The sequence below is a fragment of the Coregonus clupeaformis genome, chromosome 33 (assembly GCF_020615455.1).
Source record: "Coregonus clupeaformis isolate EN_2021a chromosome 33, ASM2061545v1, whole genome shotgun sequence".
In the NCBI taxonomy this organism is placed as follows: Eukaryota; Metazoa; Chordata; class Actinopteri; order Salmoniformes; family Salmonidae; genus Coregonus; species Coregonus clupeaformis.
Window position 1 is genome coordinate 18184472 of NC_059224.1, and position 21186 is coordinate 18205657.

The following is a 21186-nucleotide window of genomic DNA, read 5'->3' on the forward strand; positions in this document are numbered from 1 at the left end:
AGGGGGAAACTACTGCTCTAACTTTACCCCAGCATGAGAGAAATACAGGTGTAGAGGTGTGGAGAGATTGAAGGCATGGGCCATAGAGATGCCTCTCTCTTTCTCTCTCCACCCCCCAATCTCTCTCCTCCATCGGTCTTTCTGTCTTCCTCTCTTGTTAGGTCTGAGTCGAGGCACAGATCAGTGTTGTTTTTCCTCTGGACATATCACACAAGATCTTGTCATCTCTGCTGTAACTGAGGCTGGGAGAGAGTGTGTCATTATCTGGAGCTTAGCACAGTCTCTCTGTGCTAGTACACACATAGACAGACACAGACATAGACACACACAGACATACTGTACCCACACACTGATACCCATTTCAGACAGTCGATGTGGTATGTTACCTGTAAATAAAAATATAATGCAATATTTATATGACCCCCTTTCAAACAGTCCCTTATTTACCACGTATTTACAGGTATACCCCTTTTATACATATCAGTGGGTAACTGGCAAATTGGGAGGGGTGGGGTGTGTTATTAAACCATGGGGTCTGTTTGCAGTTTAAAACAGAGAACCATTCACACAGACCCGATAGATGTGTTTTGGTTACAGGGTCTTAAAATGCAGGAATCATGACTAGGTCTTAAGTTGGCTTTTATTTTTCCATGGTTTTGTTCTGTGTATGAAAATGATAATAGACACACACACGCAAGTGCACACACCATTAGCTAGCTAACCACTATTAAACCCCATTCACCATGGCCTTACTCTCTTTTGGGCTGTCTGTGCTGCTATTGTTATGGTGAATAATCTACAGACTACCTGGAACTGACAGCGTTTTAACTACTTTGCAGATATGAAGCAATCATAATATCAGTCAAAAATATCAAATTCCCTGTTTATGGTACCAACTTTATAAGAGGTTTTAAAAATAGGTTATATTTGACCCAAAATCCCATGACGTGTACAGTAAGGCATTGGATGCAGTTCAATGCATGATTAATTTTAATTACCAATACATTTCTTGGTAGTCCCAAAAATATTGCTGTCAGGTTGTAAATCACAGCTGACCTGGTATTGTTTTCTGCCTCCACCCATTCGGGATGCACTGTTTCAGTTTCAATTACTCAATATTGGGTACAGAAACTGACAAATGTAACTAAGGCTGGGAATGTCAATACAATCAAACAGGGTAATGATCACAAGTCAGTCATAACGTGGCTAATAGGCTAGCTTATCTATTTAAGTAGCTATTTATTTAGCAAGCTAAAAACACTGAGCCTAACGTTAGCTAGCTGCTGGGAGGATGTCATTGGAGGAGTGGGTGAGTGACCGACTTTTCCCCCTCATATCGTTTATCAGTGGCTACAGCTAGAGATGGTGTCATTTGGTTAGCTAGCAAGAAATGTGAATTGTTTTCAGCTATGCTAAACTTGAACGACTGTTATCCAGTTAGCAATATCTCTTCCGTTCATAAATTCACTCTGGCTATCTACTCCGATTTCATAGCACTTTCGTCTGAGTGTGCCGAAGCGCAGAATAACTGATTCATTCATGAATGCACAACACCTGCTGAATATGACCGGTGTCAGTAAACGTTGGCAAAAAAAGTAATTCAATTGTTGCCAGCAGCACAGTTAGTCACTAACGCTCTAGATAACATGTAAACTGCCTAACCAGCTCTGCTAGGTTGACAAAAATGGTCAGAATGATGTGTTGTGTCTGGAAGTAGCTAGCCAACTTTAGCCAGTTAGCTTGGATGCTTGACTGCCGTTGTAAGGAATGCTCATATCAACCCTACTCTTCGGCTAGAGCGTCCCATGTCAATAGTGCAGTGTGCGCTCTGAACGCTTGGAGAGCGAAACGCTCTGAATTTACGATCAGACAATCTGACAACGCTCTGAATATACGAATGCAGAGTGCACTCTGACACACTGGAGGCAATTTACGAACACACCCTTAGTTGTCAATCAAATGTATTTATCATTGATCAAATGGGCGGGCAGGCAAGTTCCCATTCATTTGTCAAAACGTGGTTTGGTTGGGACAGCATGCATTGACAGGCAAGCTGCAGAAGGAGGAGTAGGCTCCACCTTCCGGAGACATTTGAAACCCCACCTCTGTAAGGAATACCTGGGATAGGATAAAGTAATCCTTCTACCCCCCCCAAAAAAAAAGAAAAAAATTGTAAAGTGGTGATCCCACTGGCTATAAGGTGAATGCACCAATTTGTAAGTCGCTCTGGATAAGAGCATCTGCTAAATGACGTAAATGTAAATGTTTATCAGTGCAATTTTTACGGGCAACTAGCTGAAAAAGTTTGAGGGGGTTCATCTAATGTTCCCTCATTTAGATTTTAGCTCATCTCGCTCTGGCTACCTTTTTATTGTTGTTTGACCAATAGGACTGTGAAGTTCCCAAATGTAAGAGGACTCCTGTGGTATTTACATATTTGCAGAAATCCATTCGGGTGAATATTGTGGCTTTTGTCAAATGCGTTCTAATAATCTGAAGTCGCGCTGTTGCTACTGCCTGTAAACACAGTCCAGTTCAAAGTGAATGATGGCAGGCCCATGTGGCAAATGGCTTATTTGCATAAAGGCCTACTGTTACTCTGATTGGCTATGGCACACCGGTCTGTGTAGACTCCGGTCCTGGACAAGATATGTTTTTATTAGGTTTTATTTACTGCAGTGTCTATTAATTGTCCAAACGCACGGCCACTTTCCCACTCTATATTGCTATAGAATTTTCACAAATGCCTTACTATGTCATTCACAAACATTCTATGAACATGGTAACAGCACCGGAGAAGATGGCTGCCGTTTTACAGCCCTCTAACCAATTGTACTATTATGTGTGTTTTTCCGCGTTATTTGTAATTTATTTTGTACATAATGTTTCTGCCATCGTCTCTTATAACCAAAAAGAGCTTCTGGATATCAGGACAGCGATTACTCACCTCGTATTGGACGAAGATTTTTTCTTCAACGAGGCGGCCGTGAAGGATATCATACAGACACCCGACAAGGCCCAAATCCCCGTCATTCGCGTGAGGAAGAGACGGAGATATCGTGGACGTAGATCGGGGTGCCTTATAAGGATCCGACGGCGAGCGAGTAAACTGCCTCTTCCATCAATCCTATTAGCCAATGTTCAATCATTTGAAAATAAATTGGATGACCTAAGATTACGGTTATCCTACCAACGGGACATTAAAAACTGTAATATCTTATCTTAAAGGCCCCAGAGTCTGCAACACCACTAAGCAAGGGGCTCTCCACACAGGTCAGGGACAAAGTTGTGGAGAAGTACAGATCAGGGTTTGGTTATAAAAAAATATCAGAAACTTTGAACACCAACACATACACATACGCACGCACACATGCAAACAGACACACACAGAAGGATTGAGAGAATGCCAAGAGTGTGCAAAGCTGTCAAGGCAAAGGGTGGCTATTTGATTAACTCTTTTTGGGTTACTACATGATTCCATATGTGTTATTTCATAGTTTGGATGTCTTCACTATTATTCTACAATGTAAAAAGAAAAGAAAACCCTTGAATGAGTAGGTGCTCTAAAACTTTTGACCGGTAGTGTATATTATTAGCCTAAATTGACTGTCCAATCTAATCATCACATTAAGAATAGTAGGCTGTCTTACATAAGTCTGCAAATGCGTGGATGCATGGAATGCTTTATTATAAAAGTGCGTGTTTATGGTGTAAATTAGCTTCCCCAAACTTGAAACCCACGCTCCGCCTATGTTAAAAGGTATTGCATGTTAAGTGTTATGACATCTTTACTAAGCCTAGGCCACTACACCCACAGACATTATATATGAAATTAATAGAGAATATATATGTAATTCTATGATTACACCCCTAGGCTATAAAAAAAAAAATGCATGTGCACACTTGTGTGTCCCGTACCGGTAAGAAATTAAATCTACTTTCACCACTGCATATTAGTGTGTTTGTTGGTGACTCATATCTAATGTGCCTGCTCTCTGTAGCAGGCTGAGACTAGGCTTAGCTAGGCTTCCATGTGCCTCTGTATCCGCACACACACTTACTCACACGTTATTTATCCTGTCATACCAAACATCATATTGACGGACAGCTAGCCTCCCCAGATCATCTCTCCAACAGTGATTCTGTTTCGCTTCGTGTGTCATCTTCAGAGACAATATGAGTAAATAGTAAACAAACTTGTCTGACACATATTCCTCAATTAAAATGTTTGTTGATGGCCTGATTCGGTCTCTGTGTTGTAAATAGCTCCCAAAGTGACCTTGGCTCTCCTCTTCACCAACAGCCACAGTATTGACCGTCACTAAACACATGATTGATGTGTTTTCACAGCTAATGCTATCTGAAACATGATTGCATTTCACTCCTCCAACCAATTGGTCTGTAATTGACTTTATAGACATGCAAACACGCACGCACACACTCGCACGGACGTGCATACGCGCACACACATAAACAAACAGACACACATTTTGCTGATGGACAGGGCCAACAGTCATGGTGTCAACCCTTGTCATCTTGGTGTGTGAGGGTTTGGTCTTGAAGTCGTTGCCAGGGAACTCAGTTTGTTGTAGTGTGTTGACTCACTACATAACAGAACAGTAGACACTATGAGGTCATTGCTCACAACATATGTTACTATGATGTCTGTCATGTGTTACTATGGTTTAATGTCTATAGCTGCCATCATTGTGTCAGATAGTTGTTTCATCATGGCTGGTTGCCTTTGTGTTGCAGTCTGTCGATATGTCCGAACATATGTTACTTGGTGTCTTTAACTTCTACCGTTGCGTGTTTCATCATGGCTGGCTCCCTGGACTCAGTATTGACTTATCCCTGGTGATACTACAATACATGGCCAAAAGTATGTGGACACACCTTCAAATAAGTGGATTCCGCTATTTCAGCCACACATGTTGCTGACAGGTGTATAAATCGAGCACACAGCCATGCAATCTCCATAGACAAACATTGGTTGTAGAATGGCCCATACTGAAGAGCTCAGTTCCAAGTCAGTTCATCAAATGCCTGCCCTGCAAGAGCTGCCCAGGTCAACTGTAAATGCTGTTATCGTGAAGTGGAAACGACTAGGAGCAACAATGGCTCAGCCACAAAGTGGTAGGCCACACAAGCTCACAGAACGGGACCACCGAGTGCTGAAACACGTAGTGTGTTAAAATCGCCTATCCTCAGTTGCAACACTCACAACCGACTTCCAAACTGCCTCTGGAAGCAACGTCAGCACAATAACTGTTCGTCGGGAGCTTCATGAAATGGGTATCCATGGCCGAGCAGCCGCACACAAGCCTAAGATCACCATGCACAATGCCAAGCGTCGGCTGGAGTGGTGTAAAGCTCGCCGCCGTTGGACTCTGGAGCAGTGGAAACACCATCTAGCAGTACAACAGACTAATCTGGGTTTGGCGGATGCCAGGAGAATGCTACCTGCCCGAATGCATAGTGCTAACTGTAAGGTTTGGTGGAGGAATAATTGGAACGCCAACTGCGAGCCAGGCCTAATCGCACAACCTCACTAATGCTCTTGTGGCTGAATGGAATCAAGTTCCCACAGCAATGTTCCAACATCTAGTGGAAAGCCTTCCCAGAAGAGTGGCGGCTGTTATAGCAGCAAAGGGGGGACCAACTCCATATTAATGCCCATGATTTTGGAATGAGATGTTCGACGAGCAGTTGTCTTTTGGCCATGTAGTGAATGTCTGTATTCTAGTCCCTTGTTTGCAGTAGTGCTGTGTGCACCATTTAGAAAGTAGCAGGAGACATGGGCCATAAGCTAGCTAGCATATTGCAATATTGAAGTTTCTAAATGTACATTTCAAATATATTGAAAAAGGCCTTGCAGATTAAATAACAATGGTAGCACATGTTAATTAAACTTCTGTTTTAGTATGAGGTATGAACCATCACTAACCAGTCCTTGTCTCTTTCCTCTCTCTGTGTTGGTATGCGGTATGAACCATCACTAACCAGTCCTTGTCTCTCTCCTCTTCGTAGGTACGACACCATAACCAACCAGTGGGCGATGGTGTCTCCGCTCCCCAAGCCGGTGCACTCTGCAGCAGCCACAGTGTGTGGGGGGAAGGTGTATGTGTTTGGAGGGGTGAACGAGGCAGGCCGATCTGCAGGAGTACTACAATCATACGTCCCTCAGGCCAACTCCTGGAGCTTCATAGAGTCACCCATGATAGGTAAGAGTCAATACTCTTAACTGCTCTATGCTCAAATTTACTCTGCTGTATACGCTCATTTAATCCGCTCTCTACTCTGGCTCTAACCATGATGAACTGAACTGAACAGTCAGTCAGAGAATGGCAGAGATGGCAGAAATGTAGAGCGGAATGAGAGCACAGTTCACACTACCACACCCCCCCCCCCCACCCCCACCACCCACCATTCACATTCAAATGAATATGCACACACGGGGGAAGAGAGAGTGGGAGGAACGGAGGAAGAGTGGGAGGAACGGGGGAAGAGAGAGTGGGAGGAACGGGGGAAGAGAGAGTGGGAGGAACGGGGGAAGAGAGAGTGGGAGGAACGGGGAAGAGAGAGTGGGAGGAACGGGGAGGAGAGAGAGTGGGAGGAACGGAGGAAGAGTGGGAGGAACGGGGGAAGAGAGAGTGGGAGGAACGGGGGAAGAGAGAGTGGGAGGAACGGGGGAAGAGAGAGTGGGAGGAACGGGGGAAGAGAGAGTGGGAGGAACGGGGGAAGAGAGTGGGAGGAACGGGGGAGAGCGAGGGGGAGGAACGGGGGAAGAGAGAGTGGGGGAACGAGGGGAAGAGAGTGGGGGAACGGGGAAGAGAGTGGGAGGAACGGGGAAGAGCGAGTGGGAGGAACGGGGAAGAGCGAGTGGGAGGAACGGGGGAAGAGCGAGTGGGAGGAACGGGGGAAGAGAGGGGAGGAGGGGAGAGCGAGTGGGAGGAACGGGGGAGAGCGAGTGGGAGGAACGGGGAGAGCGAGTGGGAGGAACGGGGGAGAGCGAGTGGGAGGAACGGGGGAGAGAGGGTGGGAGGAACGGGGGAGAGAGGGTGGGAGGAACGGGGGAGAGAGGGTGGGAGGAACGGGGGAGAGAGGGTGGGAGGAACGGGAGAGAGGGTGGGAGGAACGGGAGAGAGGGTGGGAGGAACGGGTGGGAGGAACGGGAAGAGGGTGGGAGGAACGGGGGAGAGAGGGGGGGAGGAATGGAGAGAGTGGGAGGAACGGGGAGAGTGGGAGGAACGGGGGGAGAGTGGGAGGAACGGGGGGAGAGTGGGAGGAACGGGGGAGGGAGGGAGGAACGGGGGAGAGAGTTGGAGGAAGAGGGAGGACCTGCTCTATACACTAATTTACTCTGCTCTATACGCTAGAGGGAGGGAGGAATGGGGCAGAGATAGTGGGAGGAATGGGGCAGAGATAGTGGGAGGAATGGGGCAGAGATAGTGGGAGGAATGGGGCAGAGATAGTGGGAGGAATGGGGCAGAGATAGTGGGAGGAATGGGGCAGAGATAGTGGGAGGAATGGGGCAGAGATAGTGGGAGGGAGGGGGGAGAGGGAGAAAGGGGGGAGATGAGGGAACGGGAGAGGGGTAGAAAGGAAGGGACTGGGTAAGGGGGGTAGAGAGGACCTGCTCTATACGCTAATTTACTCTGCTGTTAATTTACTCTGCTCTATATGCTAGAGAGAGGGAGGGAGGAACGGGGAGTGGGAGGAACGGGGGAGAGAGAGTGGGAGGAACGGGGGAGAGAGAGTGGGAGGAATGGGGGAGAGAGAGTGGGAGGAACAGGGGGAGAGAGAGTGGGAGGAACAGGGGGAGAGAGAGTGGGAGGAACGGGAGAGAGGGAGTAACAGGGAGAGAGGGAGGAACCGGAGGGGGAGAGAGGGAGGAACAGTAGAGAGAGGGAGAGGAACGGAAGAGAGAGAGGGAGGAACAGGGGAGAAACAGGGAAGAGAGAGGGAAAGGAATGGGGGAAGAGAGAGGGAAAGGAACGGTGGGAAGAGAGGGAAAGGAACGGGGGGAAGAGAGAGGGAGAGGAACGGGGAGAGCGAGGGAGAGGAATGGGGAGAACGGGGAGAGAATGGGGAAGGGCGGGGGGAGGAAGAAAGGAATATGATCTAACAGACAGTGGAGAGGGTGCAGCTATTACAGAGAGGAAGGACTGGAAGGGAGCAGAGGACAGCAGCCTGTATTCCCACGGGGGGTCAGTATGAAAATGTATGCACTCACTTAACTGTAAGTCGCTCTGGATAAGAGCGTCTGCTAAATGACTAAAAAATGTTTTAAAAAATATACGCTGGGTATAACCCAGTGAGTCCTTTCTTATCCGTTTGGACCCTTCTCCCCTGGATGAGATGCAAATGGTTTTCTCAACACTTATCAACTAACTCTTTCCTGCTCTCACTCACATGCAGGAATACACACACACACATACATTCACACACATATGCAGTAACATAAACACACACCACCTGAACATGGACTCAACATCGATTTACTATAGACACATGCGCTCACTGAAGCACTCCAACCTACATGTTTATACACACACACACGCACACGTACACACACATGCTCTATCTCTATCACACACTCCAACCCAAGCTGTGAACAGTTCTCTCAGACAGTCACTAATCCAGTGTCCATGTGTCCTGCTAAGAGGGAGAGAAGAACGGGCATTAAGGGCATTAAACGTGATTTGGAAGCCCACTGAACAATCAGGATTACCAGGTGATGATAACAAAGCCTTAGTTAAAACCACTGAGGTATATAATTAATTGGAGACACGATGGCCGAACATTGATTTCAATGTAATCTGCTGACGTGTGCATTCACCGTTTCGTGGTTGTTGACAGTTTACATACACCTTAGCAAAATACATTTAAACTCAGTTTTTCACAATTCCTGACATTTAATCCTAGTAAATATTCCCTGTCATAGGTCAGTTAGGATCACCACTTTATTTTAAGAATGTGAAATGTCAGAATAATAGTAGAGAGAAGGATTTATTTCAGCTTTATTTCTTTCATCACATTCCCAGTGGGTCAGAGGTTTACATACACTCAATTAGTATTTGGTATCATTGCCTTTAAATTGTTTAACTTGTGTCAAACGTTTTGTGTAGCCTTCCACAAGCTTCCCACAATAAGTTGGGTGAATTTTGGCCCATTCCTCCTGACAGAGCTGGTGTAACAGAGTCAGGTTTGTAGGCCTCCTTGCTCACACACACTTTTTCAGTTCTGCCAACAAATGTTCTATAGAATTGAGGTCAGGGCTTTGTGATGGCCAACCCAATACCTTGACTTTGTTGTCCTTAAGCCATTTTGCTACAACTTTGGAAGTATGCTTGGGGTATTTGTCCATTTGAAAGACCCATTTGCGACCAAGCTTTAACTTCCTGACTGATGTCTTGAGATGTTGCTTCAATATATCCACATAATTTTCCTTCCTCATGATGACATCTATTTTGTGAAGTGCACCAGTCGCTCCTGCAGCAAAGCGCCCCCACAGCATGATGCTGCCACCCCTGTGCTTCACGGTTGGGATGGTGTTCTTCAGCTTGCAAGCCACCCCCTTTTTCCACCAAACATAACGATGGTCATTATGGCCAACCAGTTCTATTTTTGTTTCATCAGACCAGATTACATTTCTCCAAAAAGTATGATCTTTGTCCCCATGTGCAGTTGCAAACCGTAGTTTGGCTTTTTTATGGCGGTTTTGGAGCAGTGGCTTCTAACCTTGCTGAGTGGCCTTTTAGGTTATGTCAATTTTACTGTGGATATAGATACTTTTGTACCTGTTTTCTCCAGCATATTCACAAGGTATTTTGCTGGGAAGAGATTTTTGACGTACCGATTCCATGGCATAGTGTTTATGAACTGATACGCAAAACGACGCCGGATTCAAAACTTAGAATTTTTCAATTTAAATTATTATATACAATTCTTGCTACCAATAGAATGTTATTTGTATGGGGGATACAATCTTCCCAGCTCTGCAGATTTGGCTGTGAAGAGACAGAATCAGTAGATCATTTGTTTTGGTACTGTCCATTTGTAGCTTGTTTCTGGACACAGGTCCAGGAATGGCTGAAGGATTGCAATATTTGCATGGAGCTGACCCTGCAGATAGCATTACTGGGTGATCTGAAAAGTCATAGTCAATCGATCAATAATATAATAATACTTTTAGCAAAGATGTTTATTTTCAATTCACAAACTGTAGAAACTATGAGAATAGAAAGGTTCAGAACTTTTGTAAAACTTCACAGTACAGTTGAAAAATATATGGCAAATAGAAATCCAATATGGATAGTGTTAAGGGATAGATGGGAGGTGTTGAATGGAGCTGAAGGATGAGACTAATAACAACAACTAATAACAACAAGATAACTAGTGTAATATAATATAATAATAATAAATAATATGCCATTTAGCAGACGCTTTTATCCAAAGCGACTTACAGTCATGTGTGCATACATTTTTGTGTATGGGTGGTCCCGGGGATCGAACCCACTACCCTGGCGTTACAAGCGCCGTGCTCTACCAATTGAGCTACAGAGGACCATGCTGTAAGACATGCTGTGTCCATAATAAGTATATAGGTTATATATTGTGAACTTTTGTGAAAGAGCACAATTAGAAAGAAATGGCATATAGAAGCTTACCAGATGGACATCATGAAAATGATCAGAGGAAGTTCAGGAGAAAAACAAACAAAATATAATTATTGACTGTGTCCATAAAATGTATATAGTAAGTATAAGCTGGAAGTAGAGGCCTAAGCATTGTTGTTCACTAGTTTACTCCAATTACGGAGGGGATGGTGGGGTTGGAAAGTAATAAAGGGAAATATATATATTTTTAAATATATATATTTTTTTAAAGAATATATATGTGTGTGTATATATGTGTATATACACTGCTCAAAAAAATTAAGGGAACACTTAAACAACACAATGTAACTCCAAGTCAATCACACTTCTGTGAAATCAAACTGTCCACTTAGGAAGCAAAACTGATTGACAATAAATGTCACATGCTGTTGTGCAAATGGAATAGACAACAGGTGGAAATTATAGGCAATTAGCAAGACACCCCCAATAAAGGACTGGTTTTGCATGTGGTGACCACAGACCACTTCTCAGTTCCTATGCTTCCTGGCTGATGTTTTGGTCACTTTTGAATGCTGGCGGTGCTTTCACTATAGTGGTAGCATGAGACGGAGTCTACAACCCACACAAGTGGCTCAGGTAGTGCAGCTCATCCAGGATGGCACATCAATGCGAGCTGTGGCAAGAAGGTTTGCTGTGTCTGTCAGCGTAGTGTCCAGAGCATGGAGGCGCTACCAGGAGACAGGCCAGTACATCAGGAGACGTGGAGGAGGCCGTAGGAGGGCAACAACCCAGCAGCAGGACTGCTACCTCCGCCTTTGTGCAAGGAGGAGCAGGAGGAGCACTGCCAGAGCCCTGCAAAATGACCTCCAGCAGGCCACAAATGTGCATGTGTCTGCTCAAACGGTCAGAAACAGACTCCATGAGGGTGGTATGAGGGCCCGACGTCCACAGGTGGGGGTTGTGCTTACAGCCCAACACCGTGCAGGACGTTTGGCATTTGCCAGAGAACACCAAGATTGGCAAATTCGCCACTGGCGCCCTGTGCTCTTCACATATGAAAGCAGGTTCACACTGAACACACGTGACAGAGTCTGGAGACGCTGTGGAGAACGTTCTGCTGCCTGCAACATCCTCCAGCATGACCGGTTTGGCGGTGGGTCAGTCATGGTGTGGGGTGGCATTTCTTTGGGGGGCCGCACAGCCCTCCATGTGCTCGCCAGAGGTAGCCTGACTGCCATTAGGTACCGAGATGAGATCCTCAGACCCCTTGTGAGACCATATGCTGGTGCGGTTGGCCCTGGGTTCCTCCTAATGCAAGACAATGCTAGACCTCATGTGGAGTGTGTCAGCAGTTCCTGCAAGAGGAAGGCATTGATGCTATGGACCGCCCGTTCCCCAGACCTGAATCCAATTGAGCACATCTGGGACATCATGTCTCGCTCCATCCACCAACGCCACGTTGCACCACAGACTGTCCAGGAGTTGGCGGATGCTTTAGTCCAGGTCTGGGAGGAGATCCCTCAGGAGACCATCCGCCACCTCATCAGGAGCATGCCCAGGCGTTGTAGGGAGGTCATACAGGCACGTGGAGGCCACACACACTACTGAGCCTCATTTTCACTTGTTTTAAGGACATTACATCAAAGTTGGATCAGCCTGTAGTGTGGTTTTCCACTTAAATTTTGAGGGTGACTCCAAATCCAGACCTCCATGGGTTGATCAATTTGATTTCCATTGATAATTTTTGTGTGATTTCGTTGTCAGCACATTCAACTATGTAAAGAAAAAAAGTATTTAATAAGATTATTTCATTCATTCAGATCTAGGATGTTATTTTAGTGTTCCCTTTATTTTTTTGAGCAGTGTATATATATATGTGTGTATGTATGTATGTATGTATGTATATATATGTGTGTATGTATGTATATGTATATATGTGTATGTACAGTGAGGGGGAAAAAATATTTGATCCCCTCCTGATTTTGTACGTTTGCCCACTGACAAAGAAATGATCAGTCTATAATTTTAATGGTAGGTTTATTTGAACAGTGAGAGACAGAATAACAACAAAAAAATAAGTATTTGACCCTTCTGCAAAACATGACTTAGTACTTGGTGGCAAAATCCTTGTTGACAATCACAGAGGTCAGACGTTTCTTGTAGTTGGCCACCAGGTTTGCACACATCTCAGGAGGGATTTTGTCCCACTCCTCTTTGCAGATCTTCTCCAAGTCATTAAGGTTTCGAGGCTGATGTTTGGCAACTCGAACCTTCAGCTCCCTCCACAGATTTTCTATGGGATTAAGGTCTGGAGACTGGCTAGGCCACTCCAGGACCTTAATGTGCTTCTTCTTGAGCCACTCCTTTGTTGCCTTGGCCGTGTGTTTTGGGTCATTGTCATGCTGGAATACCCATCCATGACCCATTTTCAATGCCCTGGCTGAGGGAAGGAGGTTCTCGCCCAAGATTTGACGGTACATGGCCCCGTCCATCGTCCCTTTGATGCGGTGATGTTGTCCTGTCCCCTTAGCAGAAAAACACCCCCAAAGCATAATGTTTCCACCTCCATGTTTGATGGTGGGGATGGTGTTCTTGGGGTCATAGGCAGCATTCCTCCTCCTCCAAACACGGCGAGCTGACTAAATACTTTTTTTCCCCACTGTATATATATGTATGTATATATGTATGTGTGTGCGAAAAAAACAAACATATGGGGGATTGGAAGTGATGCAGAAAATTACATTGATGGAAGTTACAATCTATCTACAATATTAAAGCTGATCTACCTAAAAAAAAATATATATCAAAAAAAATAAAAAAAGCGGTGGCTTCTTCCTTGCTGAGCAGCCTTTCAGGTTATGTTGATAATGGACTCGTTTTACTGTGGATATACAGTGGGGAAAAAAAGTATTTAGTCAGCCACCAATTGTGCAAGTTCTCCCACTTAAAAAGATGAGAGAGGCCTGTAATTTTCATCATAGGTACACGTCAACTATGACAGACAAAATGAGAAAAAAAATCCAGAAAATCACATTGTAGGATTTTTTATGAATATATTTGCAAATTATGGTGGAAAATAAGTATTTGGTCAATAACAAAAGTTTCTCAATACTTTGTTATATACCCTTTGTTGGCAATGACACAGGTCAAACGTTTTCTGTAAGTCTTCACAAGGTTTTCACATACTGTTGCTGGTATTTTGGCCCATTCCTCCATGCAGATCTCCTCTAGAGCAGTGATGTTTTGGGGCTGTCGCTGGGCAACACGAACTTTCAACTCCCTCCAAAGATTTTCTATGGGGTTGAGATCTGGAGACTGGCTAGGCCACTCCAGGACCTTGAAATGTTTCTTACGAAGCCACTCCTTCGTTGCCCGGGCGGTGTGTTTGGGATCATTGTCATGCTGAAAGACCCAGCCACGTTTCATCTTCAATGCCTTTGCTGATGGAAGGAGGTTTTCACTCAAAATCTCACGATACATGGCCCCATTCATTCTTTCCTTTACACGGATCAGTCGTCCTGGTCCCTTTGCAGAAAAACAGCCCCAAAGCATGATGTTTCCACCCCCATGCTTCACAGTAGGTATGGTGTTCTTTGGATGCAACTCAGCATTCTTTGTCCTCCAAACACGACGAGTTGAGTTTTTACCAAAAAGTTATATTTTGGTTTCATCTGACCATATGACATTCTCCCAATCCTCTTCTGGATCATCCAAATGCACTCTAGCAAACTTCAGACGGGCCTGGACATGTACTGGCTTAAGCAGGGGGACACGTCTGGCACTACAGGATTTGAGTCCCTGGCGGCGTAGTGTGTTACTGATGGTAGGCTTTGTTACTTTGGTCCCAGCTCTCTGCAGGTCATTCACTAGGTCCCCCCATGTGGTTCTGGGATTTTTGCTCACCGTTCTTGTGATCATTTTGACCCCACGGGGTGAGATCTTGCGTGGAGCCCCAGATCGAGGGAGATTATCAGTGGTCTTGTATGTCTTCCATTTCCTAATAATTGCTCCCACAGTTGATTTCTTCAAACCAAGCTGCTTACCTAATGCAGATTGTCTTCCCAGCCTGGTGCAGGTCTACAATTTTGTTTCTGGTGTCCTTTGACAGCTCTTTGGTCTTGGCCATAGTGGAGTTTTGAGTGTGACTGTTTGAGGTTGTGGACAGGTGTCTTTTATACTGATAACAAGTTCAAACAGGTGCCATTAATACAGGTAATGAGTGGAGGACAGAGGAGCCTCTTAAAGAAGAAGTTACAGGTCTGTGAGAGCCATAAATCTTGCTTGTTTGTAGGTGACCAAATACTTATTTTCCACCATAATTTGCAAATAAATTCATAAGAAATCCTACAATGTGATTTTCTGGTGAAAAAAAATCTCAATTTGTCTGTCATAGTTGACGTGTACCTATGATGAAAATTACAGTTTAAGTGGGAGAACTTGCACAATTTTTGGCTGACTAAATACTTTTTTCCCCCACTGTAGATACTTTTGTACCTGTTTCCTCCAGCATCTTCACAAGGTCTTTTGCTGTGTTTCTGGGATTGATTTGCACTTTCTACACCAAAGTACGTTCATCTCTAGGAGACAGAACGTGTCTCCTTCCTGAGCGGTATGACGGCTGCGTGGTCCCATGGTGTTTATACTTGCGTACTATTGTTGGTACAGATGAACGTGGTGCCTTCAGGCGTTTGGAAATTGCTCCCAAGGATGAACCAGACTTGTGGAGGTCTACACATTTTCCCTGAGGTCTTGTGTGATTTATTTTGATTTTCCCATGATGTTAAGCACAGAGGCACTGAGGTTGAAGGTAGGCCTTGAAATACATCCACAGGTACACCTCCAATTGACTCAAATGATGTCAATTAGCCTATCAGAAGCTTCTAAAGCCATGACATCATTTTCTGGAATTATACAAGCTGTTAAAGGCACAGTCAACTTAGTGTATGTAAACTTCTGACCCACTGGAGTTGTGATACAGTGAATTATAAGTGAAATAATCTGTCTGTAAACAATTGTTGGAAAAATGACTTGTGTCATGCACAAAGTAGATGTCCTAACCGACTTGCCAAAACTATAGTTTGTTAACAAGAAATGTGTGGAGTGGTTGAAAAACGAGCTCACGTCTGAACATGAATTTTAAAAAATCATGTCTGTGAGTAATGGAAAATAAATCTGACTCGGGCAGCGACAATTAGAATAATTCAATGGATGTTTAGTGCACAACTGTTATGACTAAAGTGTCTTATTAGGAATTTTCCAATTTGAGTTCTCTATGGTGAAGTCTATGAGAATAGTTTTTTGGGGCCAGATATTTAAACTGTTGGTCCGTAGGTACAGTGGAAAGCGTGCTTACAGACCGGAATCGTGGGGCCTTGGTTAAAACCTACTTAGCGTTGTTAACAGATCATTCCTGTGATTGGATCTTATTAGCGTTAACAGATAATTCCTGTGATAGGATCTTATCTAGTCTCTTGGCAGAGTAGACTATAGTCCTTCTCAAGGGCCAGGATGAAATCATAGGCTCACTAAGAAGAGACTAGTGTTGGTCTGAATGTTAACATGTGCTACAGTGTAACCACTGTCAATGAATGGATTAGTGTATCTGTGACTGCACCTCTATGTCCAGGAAACTTAACACTGTAGTTCTCATGTGATATTTGTATCTGTTCTTTGTAGTCTAATCAGAGTCCAATCTTATCAGGCTTTGGGCTTGTGCTGTGTGAGATCACTCCGGTAGTGACTGAGGTTGGTATCAGAAACCATCATTGTCTCCAGCTGCTGTTGGACTGAGACAATAAGACAGGAAACAACCATGTTTACAGTGGGACCAGAGATGAGGGGGACCAGAGATGAGCCACTGGTTTCAGGTTAGAAAGATGGTCACTTCCTACATGTGAAAAACAACTGTTGACTCCACTGGGGTCACATGAGAAACAAGGAAGTGTGAAAAGGGGAGCTCTTTCTGCTTTAGATGACTCACTACTAGTGATGGCTGCCTTTTGAGGTTTCTGAAGTATATAGGAATATACTGAATATAAGGCACTTTTTATATAGCGCTCGAAGAGCTTCATATTCACACGAGAGAAGCTCATCTGAGGCAGGGAAGGGAAATAGTTTATATTGTTAAAGCAGAACAGTAGAAACAGTCCCCAGGGAAGAGCTTTGTATTCTGTCTCTGGAGACACTTGATACAATCCCTCTGTCTCTGACCCACACACACACCAGCCAGCCACGCCCACCCGCCAGCTGAAATCTCGTTGTTTCCTGGTTGTGTCACTGATAGTGACAGGGCCCAGGGTTCTGAGTGCCACATAGAGAGAGGGACAGCTGAATGACTGTCGTCACTTACGCCTGGCGAGATGGCATTTTAATTAAACACATCTGGCTTTATAGGCACTGAAGTGGATGTGGTGTGTGTTTGTGGACTTGGTGGTTGGAAGTGAAAAACAAAATGTTACACGGGGATATCTGCATTATTCATGATGTCATAAATTGGCCAGCTGTAATCGTTTGAAAGATGATTGGTCTGTCGGTGTGAGGTACATTGATAGGTCTTGACCGAGCATGTGTGTGGGCGGGCGGGCCTTATATAGGTAATTAGGAAAGGGGGGGATCGATTCATGAATTCTGCTATTTCAACTGCTATCCGTTCACTGTAAATTTCCCAAAACCATCGTTTTTTTGTCTCGTGCCTCAAACTCAGGAAAGTGATGAGAGGAATGTCAATGGGATTTTGCATGCAGCTCTAGACAGAAGGACAAATGGAAAACAAAATCATGCCGTTAAAGCCGGGGAGATTCTGTCTGAGGAAAATACAATTCAAGTAGTAACTTCTGGTTTTCAGTTTGTCTGTGTTTTCAACTATCTATCTCTGGCTTTTAAACATCTTTCTCTCCTTCGGCCCGTTTTTAAAAATCTTCTACCTCCCTATCTGTGTATCTCTGTGTTTGTTCTACAGATAATAAGTATGCCCCGGCGGTCACTCTGAACGGATACATCTTTATTCTGGGAGGAGCCTACGCCCGGGCCACCACCATCTATGACCCAGACAAGGGAAACATCAAAGCCGGACCTAATATGAACCACTCACGACAGTTCTGCAGGTAAGAACCCATATGAGCCACTCACGACAGTTCTGCAGGTAAGAACCCATACGAACCACTGAACCATTCATGACAGTTCTTCAGGTAAGAACCCATATGAGCCACTCACGACAGTTCTGCAGGTAAGAACCCATTCAAACCACTATGAACCATTCACGACAGTTCTGCAGGTAAGAACCCATACGAACCACTGAACCATTCATGACAGTTCTGCAGGTAAGAACCCATACGAACCACTGAACCATTCATGACAGTTCTTCAGGTAAGAACCCATATGAGCCACTCACGACAGTTCTGCAGGTGAGAAACCATACAAACCAATATGAACCACTCACAACAGTTCTGCAGGTAAGAACCCATATGAACAATTCATGACAGTTCTGCAGCTAAGGGGTTAACATTAACCAGTATGAACCACTTTAGGGGTCAGGATTATCCACCATTATAGATGTTGAATTAGAAATGTGTCTGATCGTGTAGATCTCACCAGATCCACAGGAATCCTGCAGGAACATTTTAATTGGTTGATGTCAGAGTCTAGCAGGAGTCAGAGTCAAGTCACGAGTCTGTATTTTTGTGACTGAAGTGAAATTCGAGTCCCGGTCTCAAGTGCCCAACTCTGGGGCCCAGTGTATAGGACCCACCCTAGACACATACTCCTAAATACATTTAGGGAGCAATTCCAGACATATCTAAGTCTACCTAGTAAATGTACAACATAAATCACGCTGTCAGAATTATTGATAAACTATTCCCACACACACCAGCAGCTGTTCCACTACATTTAGCTTTCAGCTCGGTCTTACTGAATAAGAATGATGCTAGTTCAGTGATCACACACAGACAGATACACTACACTACACTACACTACACTACACACACTCAGCCAGCCCCATGCACCGACAGTCATTATAAACGAATGCGGACACTTCATTTTTCCTTTTCCCTGTCCTTGTGGCCCTAGTGTTGGTCCCTGGCTGAATTCTCCTTGTTTATCTTTAACAGCCCAGTTAGGCTTTAGCCAGCACTGTGTCCCATCTGGATCCGCTTTCCTTTTTCCTTCTGACTGGATTGACTCTTTATGTAATAATCTCATGGGTCCCATCAGTGATGTTTGTGTTTTTTTGTGTGTGTGTGTGTCTTATGTAAATAGCGATGGTGCCAGCCCCCAGTGAGATTACAAAACTGTAATCAGCTTACAGCCAAAGTTTTAATCCTCCCTCCCTACACACAGTCCTCTGTTTCTCACATCAAATGAGCACATTTGAAAATATATTTTTCATTCCTTTTTCTCCCTACGCAAAGTTAATTATTATCTCTCTTGGAAAGCGATGTCATGTTGAGAATGTCAGTAATTTTCCCTCACAGGTTCAGTGATCAGACTCTCGCTCGCTCTCATTGTCTGCCTTTCTCCATCTGATGTTTAATGAATATTTCCACCATGAAGAGGATGGTTAGTCATGTTAGGTCACACCTTGCTGTCTGAACACCGTCCAGGGAAATGTAATTTACTGTTAATTACCTGATAAGGAACACCATAACAATAAATAAAATGTTGTTTTTGCTGAGATCTGCATAAGGTGAAACAGCGCCTCTGGTTGCCCCAGGCACATTTGTTTTTTAAACTGGGCAAAAAAATATTCATGGTAGCTATATACTCTGCTGTTCTATCACGCGTGCAATGATGCCGGAGGGAATTAAACAATGTTTGTTGTTTGAGGTAACGTCTTTGTTGTTGAAATGTCGCAAACGGACGTAGCAGTTTCACCGCTACGGATTCCAGCTTTAATGTATATGTTGTTGTCATGGAAACTAATGATGCATCTCTATGGATTTATTCCTGGACATGTTTTGATCATGAATAACGTAATTAAAATGAATAACTTGATCTATGTTTTGTGTGTTTCTCTCTCTGCAGTGCGGTGATCCTGGATGGTAAGATCTACGCGACGGGGGGCATCGTGAGCAGCGAGGGTCCTGCGCTGGGCAACATGGAGACCTTTGACCCCCACACTAACAACTGGACGCTCCTCCAATCGCTGCCCTGCCCTCTCTTCAGACACGGCTGTGTCGTCATCAAGAAGTACATCCAGAGTGGCTGAGACCGGTTTCGAATTGGCTCAGGGATGAATGAGTTTCCCGAAAGCTAGCCAATGTGGCAGTTTAATTTCTCTTGACCATCCAGACCCACGGCACTCGTAGAACAGCAAAGTGCTTCATTTAGCTAATTTCGTTCACTTCACCCACAGAACTGTCAAATATAGATTTGACAATTATTGTTTATTCTCTCTGCTGTGGAGCTGGGTTGTTTAGAGAAACAAAGTGCCACGTTAGCAATGAAGCTTTTGGGAAACTCACCCCTGACCGGTTTGGTCTGGTTGGGACAGGACACTCTGTGCAGCTTTTGGGGTCAATCTGTCAGCACTGCTGGACTGGACTATCCAACTACAACACCCCCAGGACTTGATGCCAGCATTGTTGTCTTAACCCCATCCCACCTCTCCAACCCCCCTGTGCAGAATGTAGACGTCTTATCTTGAACCACTCTGCCATGTTAGGAACTGGTGCCTAAGCTACTGTATGTATTATAAAGCGTAGCTTAAAGGGATATGTCTGGATTTGGGGATTTGGGCCCTTTATCTACTTCCCCAGAGTCAGATGAACTTGTGGATACCATTTTTATGTTTCTGTGTTCAGTTTGAAGGAATTTGGAGGCAGTTGCACTAATGCTAGTTAACCAACTAGCTCTAACTTCCTTCATACTCAACACAGAAACATAAAAATGGTATCTACAAGTTCATCTGACTCTGGGGAAGTAGATAAAGGGCCTCACTGCCAAAATCCCGAAGTATCCCTTTAACCCTCTCATTATATAGGCACAGGGCCACTCCAGGCTAAAGCTCCTTGGTTTGTAGTTCCCAGCTTCTTGCTAACTAGTCTTTGGTTTGATACATAGTTATTTTAGTTCCGGCCCTTCTTTGTGTTCCTGACTCAAGTATATTAAAAGCCATCCCAGTCTTTGTCGCTCTAGTGGTTTCTGTTACGAAGGTAAAACATATCTGTCCAAATGGGATGATTTGTTTATGAGGACATTCAGTAGTGGCGTTTAGGACAGGAGAACATGTCTGTGTATAAAGGGACAGTGGGTTTTAGAAACATGTTACGAAACAAAACTTCTAACTGTGATGAGAAAGATCAGCTGCTGCTGGGTGAGGAGCTTCGTTTTTGTCTGGATGTTTCCCCCCCTCGGTTTATAAGGACACATTGGATACTTGCAGTCTTTCTGGGCCAAAAACAGCACTGTTGACGGATGACTTAACTGGCAGCACCGAAGGTAGGGTGGCCCTGCATCTTGACATCACAAAGACACTCCAACGGGGCATTTCTCCTCCACACGGCCAAAGCACAATAACCACTTGTGGCTCCCAAGGATCAAACTTTTTCACCTGCGCTACAGTGCG

At 44.5% G+C, this 21186-nt stretch overlaps 1 protein-coding gene across 3 annotated transcripts in view; it reads left to right on the forward strand.

Moving 5' to 3' along the window:
* Positions 1 to 20743, forward strand: part of LOC121548727 (kelch-like protein 29) — a 371638-nt gene extending 350895 nt beyond the window's left edge. For all 3 annotated transcript variants that reach the window (XM_045210180.1, XM_045210181.1, XM_041860268.2), the window contains 3 exons: positions 6031 to 6224; positions 17581 to 17725; positions 19644 to 20743. In XM_045210180.1, coding sequence (XP_045066115.1) covers positions 6031 to 6224; positions 17581 to 17725; positions 19644 to 19827 — 523 coding nt within the window. In that variant the 3' untranslated portion in view covers positions 19828 to 20743. The remainder of the gene's footprint in view (positions 1 to 6030; positions 6225 to 17580; positions 17726 to 19643) is intronic.
* The last annotated feature ends 443 nt before the right edge of the window (positions 20744 to 21186 follow it).